This window comes from Pristiophorus japonicus, chromosome 30 (assembly GCF_044704955.1).
Source record: "Pristiophorus japonicus isolate sPriJap1 chromosome 30, sPriJap1.hap1, whole genome shotgun sequence".
In the NCBI taxonomy this organism is placed as follows: Eukaryota; Metazoa; Chordata; class Chondrichthyes; family Pristiophoridae; genus Pristiophorus; species Pristiophorus japonicus.
Genome location: NC_092006.1, coordinates 6150841 through 6173533, shown reverse-complemented (window position 1 = coordinate 6173533; position 22693 = coordinate 6150841). Strand labels below are relative to the sequence as shown.

Here is a 22693-nt window from a genome sequence, read left to right as displayed (position 1 = left end):
CTCCTGTTCCGAAGTTCAGAGAAACACAGAAAATAGGTGCAGGAGTAGGCCATTCGGCCCTTCGAGCCTGCACCACCATTCAATAATATCATGGCTGATCATTCCCCTCAGTACCCCATTCCTGCTTTCTCTCCATACCCCTTGATCCCTTTAGCCGTAAGGGCCACATCTAACTCCCTTTTGAATATATCTAACGAACTGGTCTCAACAACTTTCTGTGGTAGAGAATTCCACAGGTTCACCACTCTCTGAGTGAAGAAGTTTCTCCTCATCTCGGTCCTAAATGGCTTACCCCTTATCCTTAGACTGTGACCCCTGGTTCTGGACTTCCCCAACATCAGGAACATTCTTCCTGCATCTAACCTGTCCAGTCCCGTCAGAATTTTATATGTTTCTATAAGATCCCCCTCTCATCCTTCTAAACTCCAGTGAATACAGGCCCAGTCGATCCAGTCTCTCCTCATATGTCAGTCCTGTCATCCAGGAATCAGTCTGGTGAACCTTCGCTGAACTCCCGCAAGAATGTCCTTCCTCAGATTAGGAGACCAAAACTGAACACAATATTCCAGGTGGGGCCTCACCAAGGCCCTGTACAACTGCAGTAAGACCTCCCTGCTCCTGTACTCAAATCCTCTCGCTATGAAGGCCAACATACCATTTGCCTTCACCGCCTGCTGTATCTGCATGCCAACTTTCAATGACTGATGAACCATGACACCCAGGTCTCGTTGCACCTCCCCTTTTCCTAATCTGCTGCCATTCAGATAATATTCTGCCTTCCTGTTTTTGCCCCTAAAGTGGATAACCTCACATTTATCCACATTATACTGCATCTGCCATGCATTTGCCCACTCACCTAACCTGTCCAAGTCACCCTGCAGCCTCTTAGCGTCCTCCTCACAGTTCACACCGCCACCCAGCTTAGTGTCATCTGCAAACTTGGAGATATTACACTCAATTCCTTCGTCTAAATCGCCGGTACTTTGAGTAACAGCAATCCAATTTTCTTCAAGTAGAGTTCGCTCTGTGGCCCGGTCCCTCTGCTTGAAATGGCTCTGTCTTTGGGTGTGCAGGTTGGTGGGGAAATGAGCGAGTCCCGTGAGTGTTTGAATCGCAAAGGCAGAGGCACAATGAGCCCAGGTTCTGTGCTGTATCATTCTGTGAACGACCAATAGAGGGCACCAAAGCATCACGTTTCCAACGTCAATGGGACTTCTCCCCAAAGGGGTGGACAGCATTATACAATACAGGAGGAGGGCGTTCGGCCCATCGGGCCTGTACTGCCTCTATGAAAGTGCTCAAATTAGTCCCTCTCCGCCGTGCTCTTTCCCCATAACCCTGCATTCCCCCCTCCCCCCACAAGGACATATGGCTAAAATTCTGCTGGAATATTATTGTGATGTATACGGCTGGCAAGTCCCACGTTCAAATCTGACCTGGATAGCCACATAATTCACGGCTCTTGCCTCCGCTCCAGCGACTTGAGCACATAAATCCAGGCTGACACTCCAAGCAGTGCTGAGGGAGCGCCGCACTGCACTGTCGCAGGGGCAGTACTGTCGGAGGGGCAGTGCTGAGGGAGCGCCGCACTGTCGGAGGGGCGGTACTGAGGGAGCGCCGCACTGTCGGAGGGGCTGTACTGAGGGAGCGCCGCACTGTCGGAGGGGCAGTACTGAGGGAGCGCCGCACTGTCGGAGGGACGGTACTGAGGGAGCGCCGCACTGTCGGAGGGGCAGTACTGAGGGAGCGCCGCACTGTCGGAGGGGCAGTACTGAGGGAGCGCCGCAATGTCGGAGGGGCAGTACTGAGGGAGTGCCACACTGTCGGAGGGGCAGTGCTGAGGGAGCGCCGCAATGTCGGAGGGGCGGTACTGAGGGAGCGCCGCACTGTCGGAGGGACGGTACTGAGGGAGCGCCGCACTGTCGGAGGGGCGGTACTGAGGGAGCGCCGCACTGTCGGAGGGGCAGTACTGAGGGAGCGCCGTACTGTCAGAGGGGCAGTACTGAGGGAGCGCCGCACTGTCGGAGGGGCAGTACTGAGGGAATGCCACACTGTCGGAGGGGCAGTACTGAGGGAGCGCCGTACTGTCGGAGGGGTAGTACTGAGGGAATGCCACACTGTCGGAGGGGCGGTACTGAGGGAGCGCCGCACTGTCGGAGGGGCAGTACTGAGGGAGCGCCGTACTGTCAGAGGGGCAGTACTGAGGGAATGCCACACGGTCGGAGGGGCAGTACTGAGGGAGCGTCGCACTGTCGGAGGGACAGTACTGAGGGAGCGCCGCACTGTCGGAGGGGCAGTACTGAGGGAGCGCCGTACTGTCGGAGAGGTAGTACTGAGGGAATGCCACACTGTCGGAGGGGCAGTACTGAGGGAGCATCGCACTGTCGGAGGGGCAGTACTGAGGCAGTGCCGCACTGTTGGAGGGGCGGTACTGAGGGAGCATCGCATGGACATAAAAGGCACTCTTTCGAAGAGTTCTCCCCAGGGTCCTGGGACCAATATTTATCCCTCAATCAACATCACAAAAAAAAACAGATGATCCGGGTCATTATCACATTGTTTTTTGTGGGAGCTTGCTGTGTGCAAATTGGCTGCTGCGTTTCCCACATTACAACAGTGACGATACTTCCAAACTGCTGTATAGTGCTTTGGGACGTCCGCTGGTCGTGAAAGGTGCTATATGAATGCACGTCTTTTCTTCACGTCCAAGTACCCCTCTGGGCCCGCTGTGAAGGCAGGGTGGGGTTTTCCATGGGGGAAGTCTCTGTTCACTGATGCTAACCAGGAAGCTTGCTCGAAGGGGCATAGTGTTGTTCGGGCACAGGTCAAGCCCTAGCCCAGTTGGTCTTCAGCGAGCACGCTGCCCTTGCCGTGGCTGAGCTCTGCGTGCTGCGCGCTGGATCGCAGCTCGGCCCCTCTCTCCTCCCGCCAGAGAACCTGCCCTTGCTGCATTTTCCAGATCCTCATCAGCACCCAGTACACCTCCTGGTCCATCACTCCCTGAAACAAAGGATCAGAGGGTTCATTCCCCACTCGACAGGTCCCAAGGCCTCCCCAATTGCTCACCAAACAATAGTGTGTTTATACTGCGTCTTTAACCCAGTAAAAACATCCCAAACTAATAACGACATCGAGCCACCCAAGGAGATATTGGGACAGATGACCATAAGTTTTACTCTGTATCTAACCCCCTCTACCTGCCCTGGGAGTGTGTGATGGGACAGTGCAGAGGGAGCTTTACTCTGTATCTAACCCCCTGTACCTGCCCTGGGAGTGTTTGATGGGACAGTGTAGAGGGAGCTTTACTCTGTATCTAACCCTGTGCTGTACCTGCCCTGGGAGTGTTTGATGGGACAGTGTAGAGGGAGCTTTACTCTGTATCTAACCCCCTGTACCTGCCCTGGGAGTGTTTGATGGGACAGTGTAGAGGGAGCTTTACTCTGTATCTAACCCCCTGTACCTGCCCTGGGAGTGTTTGATGGGACAGTGTAGAGGGAGCTTTACTCTGTATCTAACCCCCTGTACCTGCCCTGGGAGTGTTTGATGGGACAGTGTCGAGGGAGCTTTACTCTGTATCTAACCCCCTGTACCTGCCCTGGGAGTGTGTGATGGGACAGTGTAGCGGGAGCTTTACTCTGTATCTAACCCCCTGTACCTGCCCTGGGAGTGTTTGATGGGACAGTGTAGAGGGAGCTTTACTCTGTATCTAACCCCCTGTACCTGCTCTGGGGGTGTTTGATGGGACAGTGTAGAGGGAGCTTTACTCTGTATCTAACCCCCTGTACCTGCCCTGGGAGTGTTTGATGGGACAGTGTAGAGGGAGCTTTACTCTGTATCTAACCCCGTGCTGAACCTGCCCTGGGAGTGTTTGATGGGACAGTGTAGAGGGAGCTTTACTCTGTATCTAACCCCGTGCTGTACCTGCCCTGGGAGTGTTTGATGGGACAGTGCAGAGGGAGCTTTACTCTATATCTAACCCCGTGCTGTACCTGCCCTGGGAGTGTTTGATGGGACAGTGCAGAGGGAGCTTTACTCTTTATCTAACCCCCTCTACCTGCCCTGGGAGTGTTTGATGGGACAGTGTAGAGGGAGCTTTACTCTGTATCTAACCCCCTGTACCTGCCCTGGGAGTGTTTGATGGGACAGTGCAGAGGGAGCTTTACTCTGTATCTAACCCCGTGCTGTACCTGCCCTGGGAGTGTTTGATGGGACAGTGCAGAGGGAGCTTTACTCTGTATCTAACCCCGTGCTGTACCTGCCCTGGGAGTGTTTGATGGGACAGTGCAGAGGGAGCTTTACTCTGTATCTAACTCCATGCTTAGAACATAAGAACATAAGAATTAGGAACAGGAGTAGGCCATCTAGCCCCTCGAGCCTGCTCCGCCATTCAACGAGATCATGGCTGATCTGGCCGTGGACTCAGCTCCACTTACCCGCCCGCTCCCTGTAACCCTTAATTCCCTTATTGGTTAAAAATCTATCTATCTGTGATTTGAATACATTCAATGAGCTAGCCTCAACTGCTTCCTTGGGCAGAGAATTCCACAGATTCACAACCCTCTGGGAGAAGAAATTCCTTCTCAACTCGGTTTTAAATTGGCTCCCCGTATTTTGAGGCTGTGCCCCCTAGTTCTAGTCTCCCCGACCAGTGGAAACAACCTCTCTGCCTCTATCTTGTCTATCCCTTTCATTATTTTAAATGTTTCTATAAGATCACCCCTCATCCTTCTGAACTCCAACGAGTAAAGACCCAGTCTACTCAATCTATCATCATAAGGTAAACCCCTCATCTCCGGAATCAGCCTCGTGAATCGTCTCTGTACCCCTCCAAAGTATCCTTCCTTAAGTAAGGTGACCAAAACTGCACGCAGTACTCCAGGTGCGGCCTCACCAATACCCTGTACAATTGCAGCAGGACCTCCCTGCTTTTGTACTCCATCCCTCTCGCAATGAAGGCCAACATTCCATTCGCCTTCCTGATTACCTGCTGCACCTGCAAACTAACTTTTTGGGATTCATGCACAAGGACCCCCAGGTCCCTCTGCACCGCAGCATGTTGTAATTTTTCCCCATTCAAATAATATTCCCTTTTCCTGTTTTTTTTCCCAAGGTGGATGACCTCACACTTTCCGACATTGTATTCCATCTGCCAAACCTTAGCCCATTCGCTTAACCTATCTAAATCTCTTTGCAGCCTCTCTGTGTCCTCTACACAACCTGCTTTCCCACTAATCTTAGTGTCATCTGCAAATTTTGTTACACTACACTCTGTCCCCTCTTCCAGGTCATCTATGTATATTGTAAACAGTTGTGGTCCCAGCACCGATCCCTGTGGCACACCACTATCCACCGATTTCCAACCCGAAAAGGACCCATTTATCCCGACTCTCTGCTTTCTGTTCGCCAGCCAATTCTCGATCCATGCTAATACATTTCCTCTGACTCCGCGTACCTCTATCTTCTGCAGTAACCTTTTGTGTGGCACCTTATCGAATGCCTTTTGAAAATCTAAATACACCACATCCATCGGTACACCTCTATCCACCATGCTCGTTATATCCTCAAAGAATTCTAGTAAATTAGTTAACCATGATTTCCAATTCATGAATCCATGCTGGGTCTGCTTGATTGCACTGTTCCTATCTCGATGTCCCGCTATTTCTTCCTTAATGATAGTTTCAAGCATTTTCCCCACTACAGATGTTAAACTAACCGGCCTATAGTTACCTGCCTTTTGTCTGCCCCCTTTTTTAAACAGAGGCGTTACATTAGCTGCTTTCCAATCCGCTGGTACCTCCCCAGAGTCCAGAGAATTTTGGTAGATTATAACGAATGCATCTGCTATAACTTCCACCATCTCTTTTAATACGCTGAGATGCATTTCATCAGGACCAGGGGACTTGTCTACCTTGAGTCCCATTAGCCTGTCCAGCACTACCCCCCTAGTGATAGTGATTGTCTCAAGGTCCTCCCTTCCCACATTCCTGTGACCAGCAATTTTTGGCATGGTTTTTGTGTCTTCCACTGTGAAAACCGAAGCAAAATAATTGTTTAAGGTCTCAGCCATTTCCACATTTCCCATTATTAAATCCCCCTTTTCATCTTCTAAGGGACCAACATTTACTTTAGTCACTCTTTTCCGTTTTATATATGTGTAAAAGCTTTTACTATCCGTTTTTATGTTTTGCGCAAGTTTACTTTCGTAATCTATCTTTCCTTTCTTTATTGCTTTCTTAGTCATTCTTTGCTGTCGTTTAAAATTTTCCCAATCTGCTAGTTTCCCACTGACCTTGGCCACCTTATACGCATTGGTTTTTAATTTGATACTCTCCTTTATTTCCTTGGTTATCCACGGCTGGTTATCCCTTCTCTTACCGCCCTTCTTTTTCACTGGAATATATTTTTGTTGAGCACTATGAAAGAGCTCCTTAAAAGTCCTCCACTGTTCCTCAATTGTGCCACCGTTTAGTCCGTGTTTGCAGTCTACGTTAGCCAACTCTGCCCACATCTCACTGTAGTCCCCCTTTTTTAAGCATAGTACGCTCGTTTGAGACACTACTTCCTCATCCTCAATCTGTATTCCAAATTCAACCATATTGTGATCACTCATTCCGAGAGGATCTTTTACTAGGAGATCGTTTATTCTTCCTGTCTCATTACATAGGACCAGATCTATGATAGCTTGCTCCCTTGTAGGTTCTGCAACATAACTGTTCTAAGAAACAATCCCATATGCATTCTATGAATTCCTCCTCCAGGCTACCCCGTGCGATTTGATTTGACCAATCGATATGTAGGTTAAAATCCCCCATGATTACTGCCGTTCCTTTTTCACATGCCTCCATTATTCCCTTGATTATTGCCCTCCCCACCGTGAAGTTATTATTTGGGGGCCTATAAACTACACCCACCAGTGACTTTTCCCCCTTACTATCTCTAATCTCCACCCACAATGATTCAACATTTTGTTCATTATAGCCAATATCATCTCTCACAACTGCCCTGATATCATCCTTTATTAACAGAGCTACCCCACCTCCTTTCCCTTCTTGTCTATCTTTCCGAATTGTCAGATACCCCTGTATGTTTAATTCCCGGTCTTGGCCACCCTGCAACCACGTTTCTGTAATGGCCACCAAATCATACCCATTTGTAATGATTTGTGCCGTCAACTCGTTTACTTTATTTCGAATGCTGCGCGCGTTTAGGTAGAGTATTTTAATACTAGTTTTTAAACCATGATTTTTAGTTTTGACCCCTCCTGCAGCCTCTTTATACTCAGTGGCCCTTTTTGTTTTTTGCCTTTGGTTTCTCTGCCCTCCACTTTTACTCATCTCCTTTCTGTCTTTTGCTTTTGTCTTCTTTTTGTTTCCCTCTGTCTACCTGCATCGGTTCCCATCCCCCTGCCATATTAGTTTAACTCCTCCTCAACAGCACTAGCAAACACTCCCCCTCGGACATTGGTTCCGGTCCTGCCCAGGTGCAGACCGTCCTATTTGTACTGGTCCCACCTTCCCCAGAACCGGTTCCAATGCCCCAGGAATTTGAATCTCTCCCTGCTGCACCACTGCTCAAGCCACATATTCATCTGCGCTATCCTGCGATTCCTACTCTGACTAGCACGTGGCACTGGTAGCAATCCTGAGATTACTACTTTTGAGGTCCCTACTTTTTAATTTAGCTCCTAGCTCCTTAAATTCGTCTCGTAGGACCTCATCCCTTTTTTTTTACCTATATCGTTGGTACCAATGTGCACCACGACAACTGACTGTTCACCCTCCCTTTTCAGAAGGGCTGTACCTGCCCTGGGAGTGTTTGATGGAACAGTGTAACCTACTTTTAACAGCGTAAGAGTTTTAAAACCTATAAAAAATGCATGTAAAAATAAAATTTAACAACACATTTTTATGTTTAAAAACCCCGCTCACTAAGTTTATTTTTAACCCCAATTACAAAACTTCTTACAAATCCATAAAATATTTTTTTCTAACACTTTTATTAACTTTAATTTAAATTAATGTTAAATATGCGAGGTGTGTTTTTTATTTTTTAAGTTGTGTTTAGGGTTTTTTCTTAATAGCAATGAGAACTCGTAGATACGGAGCTCTCGTTGCTATTAATGCGATAATCATCATAGGCAGTCCCTCGGAATCGAGGAAGACTTGCTTCCACTCTTAAAATGAGTCCTTAGGTGGCTGAACAGTTCAATACGAGAACCACAGTCCCTATCACAGGTGGGACAGACAGACGTTGAGGGAAGGGGAGGGTGGGACTGGTTTGCCGCACGCTCCTTCCGCTGCCTGCGCTTGGTTTCTGCACGCTCTCGGCGACGAGACTCGAGGTGCTCAGCGCCCCTCCCGGATGCACTTCCTCCACTTAGGGCGGACTGGTCTTTGGGCCAGGGACTCCCAGGTGTCGGTGGGGATGTTGCACTTTATCAGGGAGGCTTTGAGGGTGGTCCCTTGTAACGTTTCCTCTGCCCACCTTTGGCTCGTTTGCCGTGAAGGAGTTCCGAGTAGAGCGCTCGCTTTGGGAGTCTCGTGTCTGGGGGGCATGTGGACAATGTGGCCCTGCCCAGTGGAGCTGGTCGAGTGTGGTCAGTGCTTCGATGCTGGGGATGTTGGCCTGGTCGAGGACGCTAATGTTGGTGCGTCTGTCCTCCCGGGGGATTTGTAGGATCTTGCGGAGACATCGTTGGTGGTATTTCTCCAGCGACTTGAGGTGTCTACTGTACATGGTCCATGTCTCTGAGACACACAGGAGGACTGATTGGTTGAGCAGTCACACGTGACTGCACCATCTGCGTGGGGACCTAGAGGACGGGAGCGCGTTGCGCAGCGCGGGAAGAGATGGCGCAATTGCAGGCACCTCGCGGACCATCGGGTACTTTCGTAAAAAATTCCCGGGTCGGAGGTGTTCGTCCGAAAGAAGCCTCCGCCCAGTACTTGACCCAAATCTCTCTGGGCTGGTCAGATCGAAACCGATTCCATCTTGCAAGCTACTTACCTGGGCAGCACTGAGTAGGTGCGCTCGATAGATGGCGATCACTTGCTCGTGCTGTCTCTCCGCCTCCTAGAACAAGAGATTAGGAAACAATTCAAAACTTGCCGCACGAGAGCCGTTCTGGCCGCTAGCGGACTCCGGTTTCCCCAATTGGTTACCAGCGCAACTGTGTGGTCAAACGAAAAGCCTTTCACTTCTTCAGGATGTCCCAAAGCGCTATACAGCCAATGAAGTATTTTTTAAATTAAAGTGTGGCCACTGTTGTATTGTGGGAAACGCGGCAGCTCAATTTGCGCACAGCAAGCTCCCACACACAGCGATGTGATAATGACCCGGATCATCTGCTTTAGTGATGTTGGTTGAGGTATAAATATTGGCCCCAGGACACCGGGGATTAATCCCCCTGCTCTTCTTCCAATAGTGGCCCCGGGATCTTTTACATCCACCCGAGAGGGCAGACGGGGCCTCGGTTGAACGTCTCATCTGAAAGACGGCCCCTCCGACAGTGCGGCACTCCCTCAGTACCACCCCTCCGACAGCACGGCGCTCCCTCAGCACTGCCCCTCCGACAGTGCGGCGCTCCCTCAGTACTGCCCCTCCGACAGTGCGGCATTCCCTCAGTACCGCCCCTCCGACAGCACGGCACTCCCTCGGTACTGCCCCTCCGACAGCGCGGCACTCCCTCAGTACTGCCCCTCCGACAGTGCGGCGCTCCCTCGGTACTGCCCCTCCGACAGTGCGGCGCTCCCTCAGTACCGCCCCTCCGACAGCACGGCGCTCCCTCGGTACTGCCCCTCCGACAGTGCGGCGCTCCCTCGGTACTGCCCCTCCGACAGTGCAGCACTCCCTCAGTACCGCCCCTCCGACTGCGCGGCGCTCCCTCGGCATCGCCCCTCCGACAGCGCGGCACTCCCTCAGTACCGCCCCTCCGACAGCGCGGCGCTCCCTCAGTACTGCCCCTCCGACAGTGCGGCACTCCCTCGGCATCGCCCCTCCGACAGTGCGGCGCTCCCTCAGTACCGCCCCTCCGACAGCGCGGCGCTCCCTCAGTACTGCCCCTCCGACAGTGCGGCACTCCCTCGGCATCGCCCCTCCGACAGTGCGGCGCTCCCTTAGTACTGCCCCTCCGACAGTGCGGCACTCCCTCGGCATCGCCCCTCCGACAGTGCGGCGCTCCCTCAGTACCGCCCCTCCGACATTGCGGCGCTCCCTCAGTACCGCCCCTCCGACAGTGCGGCGCTCCCTCAGTACCGCCCCTCCGACAGTGTGGCGCTCCCTCAGTACCGCCCCTCCGACAGTGCGGCACTCCCTCGGCATCGTCCCTCCGACAGTGTGGCGCTCCCATAGTACCGCCCCTCCGACAGTGCGGCACTCCCTCAGTACTGCCCCTCCGACAGTGCGGTGCTCCCTCAGTACCGCCCCTCCGACAGTGCGGCACTCCCTCAGCACCGCCCCTCCGACAGTGCAGCACTCCCTCAGCACCGCCCCTCCGACTGCGCGGCACTCCCTTGGTACCGCCCCTCCGACAGCGCGGCGCTCCCTCAGTACTGCCCCTCCGACAGCGCGGCACTCCCTCAGTACTGCCCCTCCGACAGCACGGCGCTCCCTCAGTACTGCCCCTCCGACAGCGCGGCACTCCCTCAGTACTGCCCCTCCGACAGTGCGGCACTCCCTCAGTACTGCCCCTCCGCCAGCGCGGCGCTCCCTCAGTACTGCCCCTCCGACAGTGCGGCACTCCCTCAGTACTGCCCCTCCGACAGCACGGCACTCCCTCAGTACCGCCCCTCCGACAGTGCGGCACTCCCTCAGTACTATATTAAACATTGACGTACGAAGCGTGATGATAAAATCGTGATAACAGGAAGTGAATTATGGGTTGTGGCCTGGGGGTGGGGGGGGGTGCAGAACCAGTGTGGGCTTAAAGAAGAGTGGGATTGGTATGGGGAGGGAGCGAGGGGAACTTGAATCTGGCTGTGTAGACGCAATTCATAAAGTCAATTCATTCAGTCATTAATATTACATTGCCAATATAAATTCCCATGTTAACAGAATGTGCCCATTACGCTGTTATTACACCTGCCCACCTCTAGTGGGGGCTGCAGCACCTCTAGTGGCAGGGCGGTGTAATTACAGTGTGACGGTCTCCAGGACAAATGTTGACATAGGGATTTATAATGGGAGGTCGAAGATATTTAATATATCACAAATTGATACATTTATTCACTCCACTATCAATATTTCTTGGACTAACCTTGAGTCTTTGCTCCATGCACTCAGTCTGAAGCTGAAATTTCTCCCTTTCGTGTTCGAGCCTCTCGATGTCGTTCATCATTTCCTGAAACTGAAGGAAGGGCGTGATAGAAGGATAGAATTATTCTGCGAGGCTTCTGACCCCCATCTCCTCTCCATCACCAAAACCGCTTGCTCCCACCTCCGTAACATCGCCCCTCTCCGCCCCTGCCCCAGCTCGTCTGTTGCTGGAACCCCTATCCGTGCCTTTGTTACCTCTAGACTCCAGCTATTCCAACTGTGTTAACCGTGGCTCAGTGGGCAACACACTCGCCTCTGAGTCAGAAGGTTGTGGGTTCAAGTCCCACTTGAGCACAAAAAACTTAGGCTGACACTCCCAGTGCAGTGCTGAGGGAGTGCCGCAGTGTCGGAGGGGCAGTACAGAGGGAGCGCCGTACTGTGCTGTCAAGTGGGGACAGTATTGAGGGAGCGCCATACTGCGCTGTCGGAGGGGCAGTACTGAGGGAGTGCCGCACTGTCGGAGGGGTGGTACTGAGGGAGCGCCGTACTGTCGGAGGGGTGGTACTGAGGGAGTGCCGCACTGTCGGAGGGGTGGTCCTGAGGGAGCGCCGTACTGCGCTGTCGGAGGGGCAGTACTGAGGGAGCGCCATACTGCGCTGTCGGAGGGGCAGTACTGAGGGAGCGCCGCACTGTCGGAGGGGCAGTACTGAGGGAGTGCCGCACTGTCAGAGGGGTGGTACTGAGGGAGCGCCGTACTGCGCTGTCGGAGGGGCAGTACTGAGGGAGCGCCATACTGCGCTGTCGGAGGGGCAGTACTGAGGGAGTGCCGCACTGTCGGAGGGACAGTACTGAGGGAGCACCTTTGCCTCACCCCAGCGGGCATTCTTCAGGCAGGAAATTCAACCAAAGAGGGCATCACAGCCGAGCTTAATCCTGTCCTCAGCCGAAAATTCTCAGCCACGTCTGCAAATCCCCTCTAAACTCCTCCAACCCCTACACCCCTCCCTATCTCTGTAACCTCCTCCAGTCCCTACACCCCTCCCTATCTCTGTAACCTCCTCCAGCCCCTACACCCCTCCCTATCTCTATAACCTCCTCCAGCCCCTACACCCCTCCCTATCTCTATAACCTCCTCCAGCCCCTACACCCTCCCTCTTTGACCCAGCTTTTGGTCGCCTGTCCCTAATATCTCCTTATTCGTCCCAGATTAAACTTCTGTCTTATAATACTCCTGTGAACGGTTTCGGGATGGTTTTACTATGTTAAAGGCATTCTATAAATACAGGTTGCTTTTGTAAAGGACATTAGTGGGTTTGTTGTGACCAACTGATAGTTTCATGGCCACCATTACTGACTCGCTTTTTACTTCAGCTTAATTTAATTAACTGAATTTAAATTCCCCAGCTGCCCTGGTGGGATTTGAACTCGGGCCTGTGGATCATTAGTCCAGGGATTACTGGTCCCATAACATAACCACTCTGCTACTGTGGCCTCAATCTAACATCGCATCCAAAAGGTGGCCCCTCCGACAGTGCGGCGCTCCCTCAGTACCGCCCCTCCGACAGTGCGGCACTCCCTCAGTACCGCCCCTCCGACAGTGCGGCGCTCCCTCAGTACCGCCCCTCCGACAGTGCGGCACTCCCTCAGTACCGCCCCTCCGACAGTGCTGCGCTCCCTCAGTACTGCCCCTCCGACAGTGCAGCGTTCCCTCACTACTGCCCCTCCAACAGCGCAGTACGGCGTTCCCTCACTACTGCCCCTCCAACAGCGCAGTACGGCGCTCCCTCAGTACTGCCCCTCCGACAGCGCAGTACGGCACTCCCTCAGTACCGCCCCTCCGACAGTGCGGTGCTCCCTCAGTACTGCCCCTCCGACAACGCAGAACGGCACTCCCTCAGTACCGCCCCTCCGACAGTGCGGTGCTCCCTCAGTACCGCCCCTCCGACAGTGCGGCACTCCCTCAGTACCGCCCCTCCGACAGCGCAGTACGGCGCTCCCTCAGTACTGCCCCCCCGACAGCGCAGTACGGTGCTCCCTCAGTACCGCCCCTCCGACAGCGCAGTACGGAGCTCCCTCAGTACTGCCCCTCCGACAGCGCAGTGCGGCGCTCCCTCAGTACCGCCCCTCCGACAGTGCGGTGCTCCCTCAGTACTGCCCCTCCGACAACGCAGTACGGCACTCCCTCAGTACCGCCCCTCCGACAGTGCGGCGCTCCCTCAGTACCGCCCCTCCGACAGTGCGGCGCTCCCTCAGTACTGCCCCTCCGACAGTACGGCGCTCCCTCAGTACCGCCCCTCCGACAGTGCGGCGCTCCCTCAGTACCGCCCCTCCGACAGTGCGGCGCTCCCTCAGTACCGCCCCTCCGACAGTACGGCGCTCCCTCAGTACTGCCCCTCCGACAGTGCGGCGTTCCCTCAGTACTGCCCCTCCGACAGCGCAGTACGGCGTTCCCTCACTACTGCCCCTCCAACAGCGCAGTACGGCGCTCCCTCAGTACTGCCCCTCCGACAGCGCAGTACGGCACTCCCTCAGTACCGCCCCTCCGATAGTGCGGTGCTCCCTCAGTACTGCCCCTCCGACAGCGCAGTACGGCGCTCCCTCAGTACTGCTCCTCTGACATTGCGACCCTCCCTCAGTACCGCCCCTCCGACAGCGCAGTACGGCGCTCCCTCAGTACTGCCCCTCCGACAGCGCAGTACGGCACTCCCTCAGCACTGCCCCTCCGACAGCGCAGTACGGCACTCCCTCAGCACTGCCCCTCCGACAGCGCAGTACGGCGCTCCCTCAGCACCGCCCCTCCGACAGCGCAGTACGGCACTCCCTCAGTACTGCCCCTCCGACATTGCAGTACGGCGCTCCCTCAGCACCGCCCCTCCGACAGCACAGTACGGCGCTCCCTCAGTACTGTATTGGTGTCAACCTAGACGCTTGTGCTCCAGTCCCTCGAGTGGGGCTCGAACCCACAACCTTCTGACTCCGAGGCGAGGGTGCTGCCCACTGAGGCAAGTCCGACACCTACAGCAACGCTTATAAATAATCTCACCTGTTCCTCTTTCTCAAAGCAGGACTCTGAGTAGCTCTTCGCCTCCTCCTGAAGGTCTCCCAGGGTCTCTTCTAACTGGACGTACTCGAGCCTCAGGTCCTCCAGCTGCTTGTCCGCAACGCCCACCTTCTCCACGCTCTGTCGCCTCTCCGCCGCGAGCTCCCCCTCCGCCCGCGCCAGCTCTCGGCGGGCATCATCGCGGGCATCCGCCGCCCTCTTCAAATTCTCGCCCAGTCCTCGCGCCCGGGCTTCCAGCGAGGCCCGCCTCTCCTCCCACTCCTCGAGGAGCTGGCACTCCCTGTCCCGAAGGGCGGCCGTTGCCGAGGCCTCGCGCTCCAGCTGCCTCCGCAGCCCCTCGACCTCCAGCCGCCGACCCTCCGCCTCGGCCTGCCCGGCGTCTGATGTCAGCCGGGCCAGGTCTCCGCGGAGCGCCTCCCGCTCCGCGACGAGCTCGCCTCGAAGCCGCTGCTGCTCTACGCGCTCCCTCCTGAACGAGTCTTTCAGATCCTCGTGCTCTTGCCAGGGGATGAGGCCTTGCCGCAGGGCCGCGAGGTCCTCGCGTTGTTGGCCGTTGGCCTCCTGCGGGAGGTCTTCGCCCTTCCGCGCCATCTGGTAACTTTCTTCCGGGTCTCCCGCCTGCCGCTGAAGACCCGAGGTCCTGTCGACGGCCGAGCTCTCTGCCCGTGTCCCCTCTCCCTCCTGTCGGCTCGCTGTCTTCACCCCTTGCCCGAGGGGCCGTGGCTCATCCCGCCCCGCCCGCGATTTTCGCCGGAGCCCGTGCGCTTCCCGTTTGGCCTCGGCCAGCCCCACGGTCAGTTCGGAGATCTTCGCCTTCAGCCCTTCGATCGAACCCTCCAGCTCCCTGCACCTCGCCTCCGACCTGGGCCCCGTCCACAGCTGGCCCCGAGGAGCATTCATCTCCTCCGTCACCCTCTCGTTGTCCTCCTCCTCCTCCTCCTCCTCCGACCTCGCCGCCTCTTCCTCGGCCAAACCCTTTCCGCTTCCCTCTACCCGGGGCTCGCTGGGAGATGCCTGGACGCGGTCCGGCTCTTGGCGGCCATCGTTGTTCTGGCCCACCCTGGGGTCTCCGTCCCGATCCCGCTGTTCGGCGGGAAGCTCGCTCCGGAGATCCGAGACGGGGCTCGGCGAGGAGCCCATCGCCCCTTCCCCGATCCTGAAGGAGGTGAGCTGGGAGCGCCTCTGGCCCAGGCTGTCCTTGGCCTGGACGTTCTCCGCCTCCTGCTGCTTGACCCCCTCGCCGCTCTTGTCGAGTTTGCTCCTCGCCTCGCCCGGTTCCCCTCGGAGGCCCGACACTGCCCCCCGAGGCCTGGCCCGCTCCTCCAGCTCGGCCACAGCCACGGTCCCCAGTTCCGCCTCCCGCCCCCGACCCCTCAGCCTCCGGTTCTCCCCTCGGAGCTGCTCCTCCTGCACCTGCAGGCGGGCCAACCGGCGCTCGATCTCCTGCGTCGCCTCCTGCAGGTGCAGCACCACGTTCTTCCAGGAGGCCGTGGTCTCGTGGTGGACCTCCAAAGGAACGAAGTCGGCCTGCATGCGGCCCCTCAGGCTCTTCACCTCCCTTCCCAACTCTTCCTTCTGCCTGGAGATGTCCTCCTTCTGCTCCCGCAGCTCGTGGACCAGTGCCACGAGGCCCGCCTCCTGCCGGCGGGCGCCGTCGCCCGGCCCTCGGCCCTCGAGTTCCTCCTGCAGGCTCCTCACCAGGGCGGCGTACTCCTCGTTGTGGCCGGCCAGCTCCGCCGCCTGCGCCTCCAGCTCCTCAATCTGCCGGCCCTGCGAGCGCTTGCGGCTCTGGTACTGACCCATGACCGCCCGCATGTTGTCCAGGTGGCCTTCGAGCTCCGTGAACCTTCTCTCCGACAGCCTCTTCTCCTCCGCCAGCTGGTCCACTTCCTCCCGGAGCCGCTTGACGTCAGCGCCGGGCTTGGCAGGCGAACCGTCCGCCTCTGCTCCCGCTGATGCCCTCTCCCAACTCTGCCTCCTGACCTGCTCCTGGAGTCGCCGGTTCTCCTTCTTTGTCCGGTCCAGGTCTTCCCTCAGCGCTCCGAGTTGCTGGCCCAGGATCTCCAGCAGAAGGTCCACCTCCATGAGGTCCATCCCCTGACGATCGTCGCCCGTGGGGGAGACCCCTGCTTCCTCCCCCGGCTGCAGGAAGATCCTCAGCCTCCGGTTCATCTGTCGCTTCATCCCCTCGTACTCCTCTGCCAGCGAGTTGCACTCCGATATGGTCCTGGCCAGCTCCTGCCGAACCTTGCTCTCCTCCTCCTCCTCCTCCTCCTCCTCCCTCTCGTCTCCCTCCAGCCTGTCGCCGATCGCGCTCAGCTCCAGCTCCACCGGCCCCTTGCTCCGAAGACCCGGCAGGCTGACGGCAGGCGGAGTCCGCGGGGTGGAACTTTCAGGTACATCGGTTGGTTCCTGGAAGAACACAAGCACATCGGAATTAGGAGCAGGAGCCGGCCATTCGGCCCCTCGAGCCTGCTCCGCCATTCAGTGACATCACGGCTGATCTTCGACCTCAACTCCACCCGATCCCTCGATTCCCTCAATATCCAGAAATCTGTCGATCTCTGTCTTGCTTATACTCAAAGTCTGAGCCCTACACCCCTCCCTATCTCTGTAACCTCCTACACCCCTACCGATCTCTGTAACCTCCTCCAGTCCCTACACCCCTCCCTATCTCTGTAACCTCCCCCAGCCCCTACACCCCTCCCTATCTCTGTAACCTCCCCCAGCCCCTACACCCCTCCCTATCTCTGTAACCTCCCCCAGCCACTACACCCCTCCCTATCTCTGTAACCTCCCCCAGCCCCTACACTCCTCCCTATCTCTGTAACCTCCTCCAGCCCCTACACCCCTCCCTATCTCTGTAACCTCCTCCAGCCCCTACACCCCTCCCGATCTCTGTAACCTCCCCCAGCCCCTACACTCTTCCCTATCTCTGTAACCTCCTCCAGCCCCTACACCCCTCGCTATCTCTGTAACCTCCCCCACCCCGTACACCCCTCGCTATCTCTGTAACCTCCTCCAGCCCCTACACCCCTCCCTATCTCTGTAACCCGCTCCAACCCCTACACCCTTCCCTATCTCTGTAACCTCCTCCAGCCCCTACACCCCTCCCTATCTCTGTAACCCCCTCCAGCCCCTACACCCTTCCCTATCTCTGTAACCTCCTCCAGCCACTACACCCCTCTCTATCTGAAACCTCCTCCAGCCCCTACACCCCTCCCTATCTGTAACCCCCTCCAGTCCCTACACTCCTCCCTATCTCTGTAACCTCCTCCAGCCCCTACACTCCTCCCTATCTCTGTAACCTCCCCCAGCCCCTACACCCCTCCCTATCTCTGTAACCTCCTCCAGCCCCTACACCCCTCCCTATCTCTGTAACCCCCTCAAGCCCCTACACCACTCCCTATCTCTATAACTTCTTCCAGCCCCTACACCCCTCCCTATCTCTGTAACCTCCTCGAGCCCCTACACCACTCCCTATCTCTGTAACCTCCTCCAGTCCCTACACCCCTCCCTATCTCTGTAACCCCCTCAAGCCTCTACACCGCTCCCTATCTCTGTAACCTCCTCCAGCCCCTACACCCCTCCCTATCTCTGTAACCTCCTCCAGCCCCTACACCCCTCCCTATCTCTGTAACCTCCTCCAACCCCTACACCCCTCCCTATCTCTGTAACCTCCCCCAGCTCTACAACCCTCCGCGATCTCCGCGCTCCTCTAATTCTGCCCTCCTGCGCACCCCCCCGATTTCCATCGCTCCACCATCGGTGGCCATGCCTTCAGCTGCCTGGGCCCCAAGCTCTGGAGCTCCCTCCCTAAACCTCTCCGCCTCGCTCTCCTCCTCCTTAAAACCGACCTCTTTGACCCAGCTTTTGGTCACCTGCCCTAATATCTCCTTATGTGGCTCGAAGTCAGATTTGAATCTGATTTACCCTCCTGTAAAGCGCTTTGGGATGAGTTAGGGTGAGATAGAAAGACAAGGTGTAGTTGTAGTGTTCACCTACCTGCCCATAGTTCTTGTCCGTATGGCCAGGTTCTGAAAAGCAACATTAAACGCATTAGGAAACAATATTGTGTAACGGTCAAAGCTAATTGGTTGAACCGAGCATTTCCATTGTCGGTAGGGACCCCCGCTGTTCAAAGATGGTTCCCCCACGCAATGGTCCTCCATTGTTGGATCTCCCGCTTTACTCTTTGACCTGGAACAGAACTACTTTGCAATTGGTATCAGCTGTGACTCAGTGGGCAGCCCCCTCGCCTCCGAGTCAGAGGGTCGTGGGTTCGAGTCCCACTTCAGGGACTTGAGCACGTAATCCAGACTGATACTCCCAGTGCAGTGCTGAGGGAGCGCCGTACTGTCAGAGGGGCGGTACTGAGGGAGCGCCGTACTGTCAGAGGGGCGGTACTGAGGGAGCGCCATACTGTCAGAGGGGCGGTACTGAGGGAGCGCCGTACTGCGCTGTCGGTGGGGCGGTACTGAGGGAGCTCCGTACTGCGCTGTCGGAGGGACAGTACTGAGGGAGCGCCGTACTGCGCTGTCGGAGGGGCTGTACTGAGGGAGCTCCGTACTGCGCTGTCGGAGGGACAGTACTGAGGGAGCGCCGTACTGCGCTGTCGGAGGGGCTGTACTGAGGGAGCGCCGTACTGCGCTGTCGGAGGGGTGGTACTGAGGGAGCTCCGTACTGCGCTGTCGGAGGGGCGGTACTGAGGGAGCGCCGTACTGCGCTGTCGGAGGGGCGGTACTGAGGGAGCGCCGTACTGCGCTGTCGGAGGGGTGGTACTGAGGGAGCTCCGTACTGCGCTGTCGGAGGGGCGGTGCTGAGGGAGTGCCGCAATGCGCTGTCGGAGGGCAGAAGCGGCGAGATCTAAAGGTCGGAAGTGGAGAGGTCGGGGTCCAGAGGTGGACAAGACCAAGGGAAGGTGCAGCACGGGCCAATAGCGAAGCTCACATTGCGGACTATGAATGCCCCGTAGAGAGAGGTCCTGTGGGATGGAGTATGTTTGAGTTTGTGTGCGCGCATTAGACACGAGCGGCGAAGCCTGGTCTATAATCGTCCTGGTCAACCCTTGCCACGGGACCAAGGCCTAGCTCGGTCAAGCCCGTGTGGTGGCTGGTGAGCAACGGCCACCCCACGTTACAAGAATTCACGCACGGGCGTGATCCACCCTTTAAAAGGCGTTCATCGGTCACCTGCAAACTGGTTTTCAATGTGGAAACATGTCTTCCTCGACCCCGAGGAGCAGCCGATGATGAGGGTGTGACAGAAAATGCTTTTCTCTGTTGGCAGGCCAGTGGCACTTTATTACGGAGATCAAATTGAAATAAATTAATCCGTCCAGGCCCCAAAGGCTTATCAGGCCTAAATTTAGCAGGGTTGCCACGGCAACACTGACTGGTAATGAAGATATGAGGGGGCCAGACAGGCCATAATGTAATAAAGTGAATTATTGTCTACACGGCCTGTCAGCCGGCAACTAGGAGGAGCAGGCCATCTGCCCAGGGGCTGACCTTCGACCTCCTGAAGCTACCAAGTGATTCAGGCAAGACAGCTCAGAGAACATAACCCAACCCCACAGATCAGGAAAGGACTTGCTATTATATAGCTCCTTTAACCACCTCATGACATCCGAAAGCGCTTTACAGCCAATGAAGTACTTTTTTTGGAGTGTAGTCACTGTTGTAATGTGGCAAAAGCATCGGCCAATTTACGAACAGCGCAGTACGGCGCTCCCTCAGTACTGCCCCTCCGACAGTGCAGTACGGCGCTCCCTCAGTACTGCCCCTCTGACAGCGCAGTACGGTGCTCCCTCAGTACTGCCCCTCCAACAGCGCAGTACGGCGCTCCCTCAGTACTGTCCCTCCATCAGCGCAGTACGGCGCTCCCTCAGTACTGCCCCTCCGACAGCGCAGTACGGCGCTCCCTCAGTACTGCCCCTCCGACAGCGCAGTGCGGCGCTCCCTCAGCTCTGACACTGGGACTCGAACCCACAACCTTCTGACTCAGAGGCGAGGGAGCTGCTCACTGGGCCACGGCTGGCAATAGATGGACTTTAGCAGGAGCCCGAGTGGGGATGAGGGTGCAGACTGTGTTTGGGCAGAGCGGGTTGTATAATTGTATGGCTTTGACTGAGCCTGGGGGCAGCTGACTGTATCCTTGGTCTCTGTGAGCGTTTGCGAGAGAGAAGGAGCTATTTTTAATCGCCCTTTGCTGGGATCACCGGGATTGGAGCACAAGTTCTCGTATGTTTACACTTTTATTGGGCTGTTATCTGTTATTTCCAGGAACAAATGCTACGAGGGACATATTTTAGCCATGAACCACTTTCCCTTCAGATTTTATGCATTTTTTCTTATCCAATATCATAGAATCAGAAGTTTACAGCACGAGAGGAGGCCATTCGGCCCATCGTGTCCACGCTGGCCGACCAAGAGCCACCCAGCCTAATCCCACTTTCCAGCTTTTGGTCCGTAGCCCTGTAGGTTACGGCACTTCAAGTGCACATCCAAATGTGGTGAGGGTTTCTGCCTCTACCACCCTTTCAGGCAGTGAGTTCCGCCCCAGGCCCCCACCACCCTCTGGGTGAAGACATTGCCCCTCAAATCCCCTCTAAACCTCCTACCAATTACTTTCAATCTCTGCCCCCTGGTTGTTGACCCCTCTGCCAAGGGACACAGGTCCGTCCTATCCACTCTATCCAGGCCCCTCATCATTTTATACACCTCAATCAAGTCTCCCCTCAGCCTCCTCTGTTCCAAAGAAAACAACCCCAGCCTATCCAATCTTTCCTCATCGCTAAAATTCTCCAGACCTGGCAACATCCTCGTAAATCTCCTCTGTACTCTCTCTAGTGCAACATCCTGGTAAATCTCCTCTGTACCCTCCCGAGTGCAACATCCTGGTAAATCTCCTCTGTACCCTCTCGAGTGCAACATCCTGGTAAATCTCCTCTGTACCCTCTCCAGTGCAACATCCTGGTAAATCTCCTCTGTACGCTCTCTAGTGCAATATCCTGGTAAATCTCCTCTGTACCCTCTCCAGTGCAACATTCTGGTAAATCTCCTCTGTACCCTCTCTCGTGCAACATCCTGGTAAATCTCCTCTGTACCCTCTCTAGTGCAACATCCAGGTAAATCTCCTCTGTACCCTCTCTAGTGCAACATTCTGGTAAATCTCCTCTGTACCCTCTCCAGTGCAACATCCTGGTAAATCTCCTCTGTACCCTCTCCAGTGCAACATCCTGGTAAATCTCCTCTGTACGCTCTCGAGTGCAACATCCTGGTAAATCTCCTCTGTACCCTCTCCAGTGCAACGTCCTGGTAAATCTCCTCTGTACCCTCTCGAGTGCAACATCCTGGTAAATCTCCTCTGTACCCTCTCTAGTGCAACATCCTGGTAAATCTCCTATGTACCCTCTCCAGTGCAACATCCTGGTAAATCTCCTCTATACCCTCTCCAGTGCAACATCCTGGTAAATGTCCTCTGTACCCTCTCCAGTGCAACATCCTGGTAAATCTCCTGTGAACCCTCTCCTGTGCAACATCCTGGTAAATCTCCTCTGCACCCTCTCTAGTGCAACATCCTGGTAAATCTCCTCTGTACCCTCTCTAGTGCAATATCCTGGTAAATCTCCTCTGTACCCTCTCCAGTGCAACATCCTGGTAAATCTCCTCTGTACGCTCTCTAGTGCAACATCCTGGTAAATCTCCTCTGTACCCTCTCTAGTGCAACATCCTGGTAAATCTCCTCTGTACCCTCTCCAGTGCAACATCCTGGTAAATCTCCTCTGTACCCTCTCTAGTGCAACATCCTGGTAAATCTCCTCTGTACCCTCTCCAGTGCAACATCCTGGTAAATCTCCTCTATACCCTCTCTAGTGCAACATCCTGGTAAATCTCCTCTGAACCCTCTCTAGTGCAACATCCTGGTAAATCTCCTCTGTACCCTCTCCAGTGCAACATCCTGGTAAATCTCCTCTGTACCCTCTCTAGTGCAACATACTGGTAAATCTCCTCTGTACCCTCTCTAGTGCAACATCCTGGTAAATCTCCTCTGTACGCTCTCTAGTGCAACATCCTGGTAAATCTCCTCTGTACCCTCTCTAGTGCAACATCCTGGTAAATCTCCTCTGTACCCTCTCCAGTGCAACATCCTGGTAAATCTCCTCTGTACCCTCTCTAGTGCAACATCCTGGTAAATCTCCTCTGTACCCTCTCCAGTGCAACATCCTGGTAAATCTCCTCTGTACCCTCTCTAGTGCAACATCCTGGTAAATCTCCTCTGTACCCTCTCTAGTGCAACATCCTGGTAAATCTCCTCTGTACCCTCTCCAGTGCAACATCCTGGTAAATCTCCTGTGAACCCTCTCCAGTGCAATCT

At 55.4% G+C, this 22693-nt stretch overlaps 1 protein-coding gene across 1 annotated transcript in view; it reads right to left on the bottom strand.

Annotated features, from left to right (window-relative positions):
* Positions 1-2832: 2832 nt before the first annotated feature.
* Positions 2833-22693, bottom strand: part of LOC139240101 (ankyrin repeat domain-containing protein 35-like) — a 70424-nt gene continuing 50563 nt past the window's right edge. Inside the window, exons 10-14 of the mRNA XM_070868477.1 lie at positions 18320-18351; positions 14297-16726; positions 11255-11344; positions 9007-9072; positions 2833-3000 (exon numbers count right to left, since the gene is read on the bottom strand). Of these exons, the coding sequence (XP_070724578.1) occupies positions 2833-3000; positions 9007-9072; positions 11255-11344; positions 14297-16726; positions 18320-18351 (2786 nt within the window). The remainder of the gene's footprint in view (positions 3001-9006; positions 9073-11254; positions 11345-14296; positions 16727-18319; positions 18352-22693) is intronic.